At 44.0% G+C, this 11,664-nt stretch overlaps 1 protein-coding gene across 1 annotated transcript in view; it reads left to right on the top strand.

Moving 5' to 3' along the window:
• The window catches only part of ZNF827 (zinc finger protein 827), a 192,311-nt gene that overhangs the window by 30,393 nt on the left and 150,254 nt on the right, over positions 1 to 11,664 (top strand). The window contains exon 2 of the mRNA XM_008048882.2: positions 8,126 to 9,169. Within this exon, the coding sequence (XP_008047073.2) occupies positions 8,788 to 9,169 (382 nt within the window). The 5' untranslated portion in view covers positions 8,126 to 8,787. The remainder of the gene's footprint in view (positions 1 to 8,125; positions 9,170 to 11,664) is intronic.

The raw sequence follows: 11,664 nt of genomic DNA, 5'->3' as shown, positions 1-11,664 counted from the left end.
GCCGACTCGTCTCTCCAGACTGCCTCTCATTTCCCCATGCCCTGGCGGCACCTTTTCCCCAGCTGGACCGGTGACAGGAATCCGGGTTGTCTTCTCCACCCTGCCAGTTTTAAATAACTAGCAGTTCTTACATTTTCTTCCTGGCCACGCTGACCGCGGTTGGGTGCCCTGGGCATCCGTGTTTCAACAACTGTGATCTCGGAGTCTGTGTCCTGGGGGGCCGATGGCTGGCCGTGCTTTCCCCCTCGGACTGTGGACTTGGAGCCCTGAAGACCCCGAGGTCCCTCAGTTTCAGGCAGAGGGGGCAGGTGGGGCCGGCGCTCAGGCTTCCCGGGGAGAATTGAAAACTTGGCAAGTGAAAGCAGCCCCAATGCGGATGTGTTTTATGCTTAACATCATGAAATTGGTTCAGAACAGCCTGATAGGCAGCAGAAGGAACCTTTATTAAACATTATAGAGGTCACTGCCTTTGTCTTCCTGATACCTCTTCCCTCTCCTTTCTTCTGTGACCCACATTGAGCCCATGGTAGAGCCCGCCCTCTGGCTTCAGTGATAGGCCCTGGGAGGGGAACAGGACCTCCAACAGGCCAATCAGAGGCGGAAAGACCTTTCTCTGGTGGGAAGTCATTGAGAGTGAAAACCCAGAACCGGTTGCAGCCAGGTTTTCAGCCTCCTGGGAAAAGTGGCCTGAGAGGAAGACACTAGAGGCGAATGAGAGCAGCCCTGATGGTGCTTTCGACATCCTATCTGATGCTGGCTCCATTGTGCCCCTTTTATTGTTTGGTACAGGAACTGAGAAAATTCCCTTATTGCTTCATGCAGTCCTGCTGGTTTTCTGTCATTTACAACCACAGGAGCCCAGATACCCCTACTATGAGCAGGGCATCGAGCAGGAACAAAAAATGACTAACGCGTAGCCCTGCCTCCAGGTATTTATAACCTGATAGTTGGATTTCAAAACTAGCGAGTATAGTGAGGCAATTGGTAAAATCTGCCTTTAACAAATTAATGGTAGCATTCACCATGGATAGAAGAGATAATTCATAGATGGAATTAAGAGATACAACTTTTTTCATCTGGTTAATTTATCCATCATCTATCAACTGCATGTTAGCTTTCTCCATGACCAGAAGATTTCCTTTTTGTGCAGAAGAGCAAGGCAGCTTGTAAATGAACTTCCATCTTCCATGAAAATCTTCATCCTTTGAGGTTCATTGCTAAAGCCACCTGCACAGTGGAATTAGTGGTTCCCTCTTTTGTGCTCACATAATCCTTGCTCTGTTCCTGCGTGGTGGCGCCAGTCATTGTGCTTTGAACACTTGTGCAACCCTCGCCCCTCGTTCATTATAAACTTTTGTGCCAGATACGATACGATTGCATCTCTGAGTCTCCCTATCGTAGAGAACAGTTCACTGAACATAGTACATAATCAGTAAACATATGTTTTATGAAGTCAGCTTTGTGTGTGTGTTTTGTTGTTTTTTTGAGTTGGGGTCTCTGTATCCCAGGCTGGAGTGCAGTGGCACCATCATGGCTCACTATATCCTTGATCCCTGGGCTCAGGAGAACTTTCTGCCTCAGCCTCCTGAGTAGCTGGGACTATAGGTGCAAACCACCACACCTGGCTAATATTTTGATTTTTTTTTTTTTTTTTGTAGAGACAAGGTCTCACTATGTTGCCCAGGCCAATCTTGAACTCCTGGGCTCAAGCAATCCTCCCACCTCAGCCTCCCAAAGTGCTGGGATTATAGGCGTGAGCCATCGTGCCCAACTGAGTGAAGTTACTTATTAGTGTTGGTTTTGCTAATAACTTATGTGTATAGCTCCTTATACTTTATGAACCACTTTTACATAAAATTGCATGTAAAAGTTGGTTGTATGATTTGCAGTAGGTGTTGTAGGTGTAACTGATTAACATGAAGGTGTGTATAGGTGTATATTAGGTAGGGAAACTTAGAAGATTTTTAGATGAAAATAAACTAAAAGATTAGTTGGTAAGTGCCAGGCGAACACACCTGTGGTCACAGAAAGAGGATGTTGGCAACATTAACTATTTGAGAATTGACCGTGAGTCAACCCCATGCCAGGTGAGTTCCAAGAATTTGAGCCCTGTTCTCATGAAAACCTGCTGGCTAGATTCATGTGCATCAACTGATGCGAATAGCTTGTGGGTAGATTTAGAAATGGGACCAGGTGTGATGGCTCACACCTATATAGCACTTTGGGAAGCAAGGTGAGAAGATTGCTTGAGCCTGGGAGCAGCCTGGGCAACATAGCAAGACCTTATCACTACAAAAAAAATAAAACAGCTAGCTGGGTGTGGTGCCATGCTCCTGTAGTCCCAGTTACTCAGGAAGCTGAGGCGGAAGGATTGCCTGAGCCCAGGAGATTGAAGCTATGGGGAACTGTGATTGTGCCCTGCACTCCAGGCTGAGTGACAGAGCGAGACTTCAACTTGGAAGGAAGGAAGAAAGGAAGGAAGGAGGGAAAGAAGGAAGGAAGGAAGGGAGGGAGGGAGGAAGGAAGCAAAGAAAAGATACCAGGGGAGAAAGGGGGAGACACATAACATCAATAAAGGAAATTGATCTCAAACCAGGCAAAGTGGAGACCAAAGGGAGGCCCAAACTTTACCTGTCCTATGATGACTTGTATCCTGAATTGTACCCTACACTTTTAAAATTAAAAAGAAAAAGAAAGAAAAATAAATGGGATTTTTAGACTTTCTTCTCCACTTACTGGAGCCTCAACCAAAAGGCATGAGGATTAATAGCTGTCTTTTTCTTATTTTTCTTTCCACTCCACGTCTTTCTGAATGATGTTCTGAGTTGTGTATTGGTCCAATTATATGCACCTGATTAAAACTGTCAAACCCAAAAGGAAGTGAGTTGAAAAGACATTCTCTTCTGAGAACACAGCAAGAGTTGTAGATATCAAGTTACGGAGTTGCTGCTTGAGAACTGAATTATAAATAAATGCGTTGTGTTAGGTAGTGGAATTTTGTTTTGTTTTCCCCAAAGGAGAAATATTCACCACATGGAAACAAAATTTATTCAGCATATTTTTATTCTGTAATTGCACCGTTGCTATTCTTAATTCTTTGAGTTTCTAATTTAAAGGGAAAACACACACACTCAAAAACAGACTGTTGTGTAAAATTGACAAGAATGAGTGTGAACCTGACAGAGACAGAGGTTGGTGTAAAATTAGCAATGGAAATAGCTTTCTTTTCTGGAGGTTAAAAATGATGTATTTACAAGGAAGTTGTTTCCATTGGTCATTTAGAGGCTTCCCTGGGAAGTCTTAGTTAAGAAAGCTGGTTGGTGTGGTGCAAACCTTGGTTGGTGTGGTGCTGTCCTCTGTGATTCTGTGCAGGATTTTGTGATGGCTGACAGACTGGGACATGGAGGTCTTTTGATGTTGGGAACTTCTCAAACTGTGGAAGAGAGAAACAGATGTCAAGGTTTGCATGTCTTAAAGTTTGTGGTGTCCAGCAAATTCATCCTCCAGATTTCAGGAATGCTTTGTTTTGAGCTTCCCAAGAAGGGAGCCTTTTCTCACTATGTGGTGTGAAAGAAAATTCCAGGCTGGGAAGGTGCTGGTTGTTCTGCTGACCCTGCAGGAGGAGAGTATGCCATAACTAGGCTGCTGCAGCCTTCTGGAACTCCTCCTTGATGAAATTGAATGTGAACATAGCAGAGTCCAGCAGGCAATTTATATACATATTTGGGGGGGGATTCTTGCTGTTTTGTGAACTCTAGGCCTATTTGTTTGAATTTCTTGTGATTTCCCCCCCCAACCTCTGCACTTATCTTGCATTCATTTCTCTGAAAGCTTCCATTACCTTTTATATGATCTCAGGCGTTGCCAGAATAATTTCAGATATGTTTCTCTTCAAGTTTCTGCTCTTGCTCTTTGTAAGCCCTGCATTGAAATTATTTGGTGGCTTATTTCTTGAAAAACCTCCATTTCAGTAGCAGCATCTTTGGAAAAGTGATTGGGAGAGTATTATGAATTGAAAAGGTTTTCTCCATGTATCCGTGTTTTCTCGCAGTTCAGAAGTGCATGTGTCTCAGTGATTGTGTCTGCAAAGAACCAAGGAATGGACGGTTGGGAAATATCCAGGTGTTTTAGGGCACATAAATATTTCTGCTGAAGAAACGCTTAATTCACTTGTCTGTTTTGGGTTTGTGTTTTGGCAAGGTTGGGAAAGTTGCTTTACATGTAGATGTTAGTTGCTGTATCATTCAAGAATGCTCCAATCTTGCTCACTGAGGGTATGGAGGGGGTTAGGAAATTAAGCTTTGCCTTTGGGACTTTGCCAGTAGAGGTGCTAAATTCTGTAGGCATTTGAATCAACTTTTGACCTATTGCAACAAAGAGGTGGCAGAAAGGCTATGGCGAGATTAGCATATAGTAATAATGAGTGAAGACTGTCCTTATCTAAGAGAATCCCTTGTTGAGTTCTGATTCAAGAGGATTGCAAGAATAATGGGGGCAATGGGGGGAGACGGTCAGCTGCTGAGAGTTCTCTAGAAGTTGCCATGCAGGGTGTAATGGACATTGGAGGCTGAGAAGGGGGGGTCTGGGAAGGGGAGAGGATACGATGTGCACTAGTGGGAATGACAGGTCCACTTAAAGGCCAGACTTCTTCACTACTAAACTATACACACAGGTAACCAAAACCCATTTGTACCCCTAAGCTATTAAATACAACTTTTAAAAAAGAAGTTGTCATTCAGAGGGCCTCTCAGCAGACTATTGGTGGAGACTTGCAAAGAATCATTAGACCAGGTGTTGAAAGATTCTCGGTTCTGGAACTAGCGCAGTAGGTGACTTTGTGTATTTGAATTCAACCGGTAACCGTTAACATATTTAATAGTCTGAGTAAATTGATGAGATCGGACTTGTGGTTGTTACTTTTTGTGGCTCTCAAAACTTCGATCTTGTGTACGTTGTTAGGTGGCCTTCACTGCATTGCTTTGGGATCAATCTTAACTTTCTAGAACTACCACGATATGACAAACATATAATCTAAAAGTATTTAATTTTGAGTTAGATATTTTCCTATTCCTTCATTTAATGAGTGTCAATAAAGATCAAAGAAGAGACTCTTAGAGGAGATATTCAACTAATTCTTACTGTAGGGATTTTGAAATCTTTTACTTACTATTAATTGGTTAGTTCCTATGTGATTCTCTTGCAGGATGAGAGGTTTAATCTGAAGTCAAAGTGGTTTGCCAAAGAAACATAAAATTAGCCCTATGGTTGAGGTTGACGTTGACTTGTTGGTGTTTGGTGAAAAGCATCTCTACGAGAAGCCATTGGGGAAATGCAGAGTTCAGGGTCACCGCCAATTTCAGGAAAGATGAAAAATGTTGAAATCAAGTGGGAAGAAGGAAATGTGGCAAATCGCAAAGAACCAGACTGTTTTTAACAGAGAAAATTCAATTTTATCTGCTTTTTTCTCCTAGCAAATTCCATTTGATATTTTACATTTTCTTGATAACTTAATAAAGAATCTCAGGAAGGAGTTGCAGAATTTTAGCTTCATGAAAGAGAATTTGTCATTTGTGACATTTCTTCTCTAAATAGCATGGGAAGATCAATGTATTAGCTTGTAGTTCATGCATTACTAGTTCTAGTTATTTCAATTTCAAAAAGAAACAGCATGTTATATGGCATAACTTGGCACAATGAGAAATTCTGGCTTAATCCCTAAACATTCATTGAACTCTGCTGGGACTAGGCATTGTGCTAGCCACAGTGTGGGATATGCAGATTATAAAACACAACCCCTGCACTCCAAGGGCACCATGTTAAAAGAGAAGCCAACAGTAAGTAGATAATTTAGAGTGATGTAAGATCAACATAAAACATGAGACTGTTTGGCTTCACAATCAAAATTCGCACCGAATCTGGCCACTTCTCAGCCCTTGAAGTCAATCACCTGAGCTGAGCCAGCATCATTCTCCCACCTGGATCTCAGCCTCCGTGCATCCACCTTTGTACCTACCGTCTGTTTCCCATGCAGCCGCCAGAAGGATTCTTTGACAGCGTAAGTCACATTCTCTCACTCTCCTGCCCCAAATCCTACAGTAGTTACTGATTTCACCAAATGCAAAGACCTTTCAGTAGTAGTTCACAGTGTCCTGCATCTCTGCAGCCCTGATCCTGGTACCACAATACACACACACAAACACACACACACACACACACACACACACACACACACACAGACACTGACCATACACGGTATTCTCCGACCTCCTCCCACTGCTTTGACCCTTGACCCTCACTCACTTCACTCTCCCTACACCGGCTTCCATGCTGTTCCAAGGACACACCGGGCATGTTCCCACAGCGGGGTCTCCATAGTGACTCTCTCTCTGTGCAGAACACTCTTCTTGAGATATCTGCATGTGCAATTCTTCACTCTTTCTAAGTCCTTGGTCAAATGTCACCACTTCCAGAAAGTTCTACCCTGACCACCTATTAGAATCTCAGCTCACCTCTCACCCATTACCCCTCATCCTCCTTGTTCTGCTCTACATGACTTTCCATAAGACTTGTCACCCTCTGGCATAGATTCACTAATGTATTGATTTTGTTTGAAGTCTGTCTTTCTCCTCTGGAACGTAAGCTCCAAGGAGGCAGGATCTTAGTTTTGTTCAGTGTTGTTTGATCTAGAATAATCTAGAACAATCTTGAACAATGCCTGGCAAGGAGCAGGCATGCCATATTTATTTCTTAAATGAGTGAATGAAAAGGAGAGATTCATTCTGTCTGAGAATTTTAGGGAGAATCATAAGGAAGAAACCTTTGAGCAGCGTGTGGAAAAATAAGTAGAATTGGACAGTTTTTCCAGGGAAAAACATTTCAGATGGTAGGACTATCATGAGCAAAGGTAGAAAGGTGGCAGGGCTGATGAATGCTCCTAGAAAGGCAAGGAGTCTGCCTGAATGGTGCTTGTGGAAGAAGCAAGAGCGGTAGTGGTGGATTGATCAATTAATGGACAGAACATAACTAAAGGGGACTCTTAATGGAGTGAGGAGACAAATTCCCAATCACTGCCTTTGATTAGATGGTAAGCATGTTGGTGATTGGAATCGAGGACCCTCAAACACGTAGCACGTGTAACATGGGAGGTATTGTCACTATTGGAAACCCATAGGGTGAATCGTGTTTGCTAATGACATTTATACAGTACTTGACTGTTTTCAAAACATGATCACATGCTTATGATGACTTGAGCTTCATAGCAACTGGTGAAGTGAGTTAGGCAGGTATTATTGACGTTTTTTGATAAGCTTTTTACCAAATTGCATCTTATGCTGGAGGAAGTGGATTCTCAAACCAGATAAGTGACTTGCCTAGAGTCATGGAGTTGGAAGGTAGAGAGATGGCTTCTCATTGTCTCATGACTAGTGTTTTCCACTATCCCAGGCCGCTTTCTCTTTCTGACACAATACTAAAGATATCGTGATGGTTTTTTACAAGGGTACAAGCTTCTTTCTGTTTCCCCCATTCATTGAGAATAGCAATTTTCTCATCCAATTCCTTTTTTCTTTTTTGAGTTGGGGTCTCACTCTGTCGCCCAGACTGGAGTGCAGTGGCATAGTCAGGGCTCATCACAGCTTCGACCTTCTAGGCTCAGATGATTTTTTTCTCCTCATCCTTCCCAGTAGCTGGAACTACAGGCTTGTGCCCCATGCCCCACTCCTGGTCAGACTGGACTCAAACTCTGGGCTCAAGCGAGTCTCCTGACTCGGCCTCCCAAAGTGCTGGGACTATAAGCATAAGTCACTATGCCCAACCCATTCAATTACTTCTTGGCTCGATCCATTTTTCTCTTTCCTTCTTTTCTATTTCAATTGATCTGGATTACGTGGGTGTGTTTTTTACCTTTGCCTGGTTCGCATCTTTGCCTTTTCCAGCCTTCTACCAAGTCTGTCTGATTCAGCGTCTGACAGTCTGCTAAGGCTCTTGCTGTCTTTCATTTGCTTCTTGGGGGAGAGGGGGGAGGTGGGAATGGAAGAGAAAGCATGCCATCGACTCCATTTGAATCTCTTGAGACTTACTTATTGCTCACTTTGGGAATAAACCTGATCTTCTCAATTCCCCCCAGATGTTAGTAGGCAGGAAGAGGCGGAGGGAGAGCTCAGCGAAGGAGAACACTGGTATGGAAACTCTTCGGAGACCCCGTCAGAAGCATCCTATGGAGAAGTCCAGGAGAACTATAAGTTGTCTCTGGAGGACCGGATCCAGGAGCAGTCCACGTCCCCCGACACCTCCCTGGGCAGCGCGACCCCCAGCAGCCACACGTTGGAGCTGGTGGCACTGGATGGTGAGGTCCTGCGAGACTCCCTGCAGTGTCCAGACCACCTTTCCCCGGGAGTGTCTTCTTTGTGTGATGACGACCCCCCAGGTTCCAACAAGCCCCTGAGCAGCAACTTGAGGCGGCTGCTGGAAGCTGGATCCCTCAAACTTGACACCGCAGCCACGGCCAATGGCAGAGTGGAGTCCCCTGTCAACGTTGGCTCGAATCTCTCCTTTTCCCCACCTTCCCACCATGCCCAACAGCTCAGTGTTCTGGCCAGGAAGTTGGCCGAGAAGCAGGAACAGAATGACCAATACACTCCAAGCAACCGTTTTCTATGGAATCAAGGTAAGTGGTTGCCAAACTCAACCACCACCTGCGGCTTGTCTCCGGACTCAGCCATCCTAAAACTGAAAGCTGCGGCCAATGCCGTCCTGCAGGACAAGTCTCTCACCAGGACTGAGGAAACCATGCGATTTGAGTCCTTTTCCTCCCCTTTTAGCTCCCAGTCTGCCAGTTCCACCCTGGCCGCTTTGTCCAAGAAAGTCAGTGAGAGAAGTTTGACTCCTGGTCAGGAACACCCACCCCCGGCCAGCTCCTTCCTGTCCCTGGCGTCCATGACCTCCTCAGCCGCCCTTCTGAAGGAGGTAGCTGCAAGGGCTGCTGGCAGTCTTCTGGCTGAGAAGTCATCACTGTTGCCTGAGGATGCTCTCCCACCACCGCCTTCAGAGAAGAAGCCAGAAAAAGTCACCCCGCCACCTCCACCACCACCTCCACCACCACCACCACAATCCTTGGAATTATTGTTGCTTCCAGTTCCTAAGGGAAGAGTTTCTAAGCCCTCCAATTCAGGTAGGAAATCTTTTCTTTCAATCTTGTGAGTCTTCCAGACTATAAACCATGATGTCTTTTTGTTGAGTCAGGGTCTCACTCTATCACCCATGCTGAAGTGCAGTGGCACAATCACGGCTCACTGCACTCTTGATCTTCTGGGCTCACGAAATCCTTCTGCTTTGGCCTCCCAAGTAGTTAGGACTATAGGAGTGTGCCACTACACCTGGCTGATTTTTTCTTTTCTTTTTTGAGTTGGAGTCTCACTCCGTCACCCAGGCTGAAATGCAATGTCATGCTCACAGCCACCCCAGTGTTGACCTGCTGGGCTCCAGCAATCCTTCTACCTCAGCCTTCCAAGTAGCCAGAACTACAGGTGTGCACTACCACACCTGGCTAATTTTTGATTTATTGTAAAGATACGGTCTTGCCAAGTTGTCTGGGCTGGTCTCAAGCCTGTGGGCTCAGGCAGTCTACTTACCTTGGCCTCCTAAAGTGCTGGGATGACAGGCTGAGCCACCGAGCCCGACTTGGGCTGATTTTTAAAAATTTTTTCCAGAGATGAAGTCTTGCCAAATTGCCCAGGCTGGTCTCAAGCCCGTGAGCTCAGGCAATCTACTCACCTCAGCCTTCCAAAGTGCTGGAATTATAGGTTGAGCCACTGAGCCCAACTCGGGCTGATTTAAAAAAAATTTTTTTCTGGAGATAAAGTCTTGCCATGTTGCCCAGGCTGGTCTTGAACTCCTGGGCTCAAGCAATCCTCCCACCTCAACCTCCCAAAGTGCTGGTATTTGCAAGTGTGAGCCACTGCACTTGGCCTAAACTGTGATGTCTTATTCATTTCCTTTTTCACTTGGGTTCCCCATCTGATCTGAAGCAGGAATAAAAAAGCAAGAACATAACGAAATACTTTAAGTAAGCAGCGTAATAGTCTTTCATGTATATATTACACAAAGATTTCCACAAATAGCTTCATTTTTGAAAGGTAATGAATAATCTTAGAGACATACAGCCCTCCCTTTCACAGAAATAATTTTTTTTTTCTTACCAAGCTCAGGGTAGGTCCATACAAGATATATTTAATGGGGGAAGATCAAAGCATCTTTGTCATCATGAAGTACATGACATCACTGAACATGGTGGGGGGGAACCCACTGCTTTTGAAATAGTGGACAAGGGGGAGCCCACACTCCTGCTGCCATGCTCACAAATGGACTTTTGTATAATCAGTAACTATTCTGCCCTAATTTATCACAGTATATACTTTCATGTTAGCATTTTTATGATGACTTTTTGTGGAATTGAAGGCCTTTTCACTTATCCTATTCTTCTATAAGTTCTTATCCTATAAGAACGCTAAAAAATATTGTCAGTCAAACATAATCAAAGCATTTCCTGCAAATGCTTTATTTTGTTCAAATCTAATCCAATCCTGAAGGACTGTGCATGTGGAAAATTTGAATCATATGTTTTTCTAGTGGACACAGTCTTTCCAAAGAAGAAGTTACTGTCGTAGAGGGCCTTGGCTTCCATCGTATTCTACCAAGGGAGAACTTTAGTCAGTTGAGTTCTCATGATGGAAACATCATTTCTTGTAGTGGTTTGCTTTGACATGGCGTGCATGATAAATTTATGTTTTGGGGGATGCATGTATGAGGTTTCAGATGTCTCTTAAGGATATCCTGCCAGACTGGAACAGGAAGTAGGTTCTGTGTGTCCTCATCATTGTAAACACTGCCCTTGTGTGTGTCTCACCAACATTTGATTATTTGCAGCAATGTTGATGAAGAGGGCTTGAAGTGGTGAATAATTGACTGGACGATCACAGCTAACATTGGAAATTTATGACAAATTTCCATTTAAATTGCTGAGCGAGCTATATGCACTAATTATAATCACTTTAAAACTTGTGTAAACAGCAGAATAGAACTAGGAAAATGAGTATCTGGGACTTTTATGGTTCTAAGTGATCCGAACCATTCACTCCAGAGTTTCCAAAATGTCAATAAAATCCTGAAATGTTGATCAATTCTGAGTTTTATTTCCCCCCTGTCATCTGGTGAAATAAGGAGAGAAATGGCTAAAATTAGGAAACAAGAACTAAGGGAGCCGGGTAATTTTACAATGGAACAAATCACTTTTGACTTATAGAAATTTCACCTAGGGATAGCAGCAGAAGGAGAGATATGGCTATATGTAAAATATAGTTTTATAAATATTCTCTACCTAGTTATTGATTAAATGTATAAATGGTGTTTGCAGTATAAATTAAACCGGACATTAATTACATGGAAAAGCTTATACAAAATTGATAATAGGCTTTAAGGCTGGGCGTAGTAGCTCACACCTACAATCCCAGGACTTTGGGAGGCCGAGGTGGGAAGATTGCTTGTGCCCGGAAATTCAAGACCAGCCTAGGCAACATAGTAAGACCTCTACTCTACAAAAAATTAACCGGAGCCGGGCTCGGTGGCTCAGCCTATAATCCTGTGCCTTTGGGAGGCTGAGGTGAGTGG

This window comes from Carlito syrichta, unplaced genomic scaffold (assembly GCF_000164805.1).
Source record: "Carlito syrichta isolate Samal-C Ts95f unplaced genomic scaffold, Tarsius_syrichta-2.0.1 Scaffold128002, whole genome shotgun sequence".
Lineage (NCBI taxonomy): Eukaryota > Metazoa > Chordata > Mammalia > Primates > Tarsiidae > Carlito > Carlito syrichta.
Note: the sequence above shows the minus strand (reverse complement) of the source record. Positions and strands in the feature narration are given on the sequence as shown.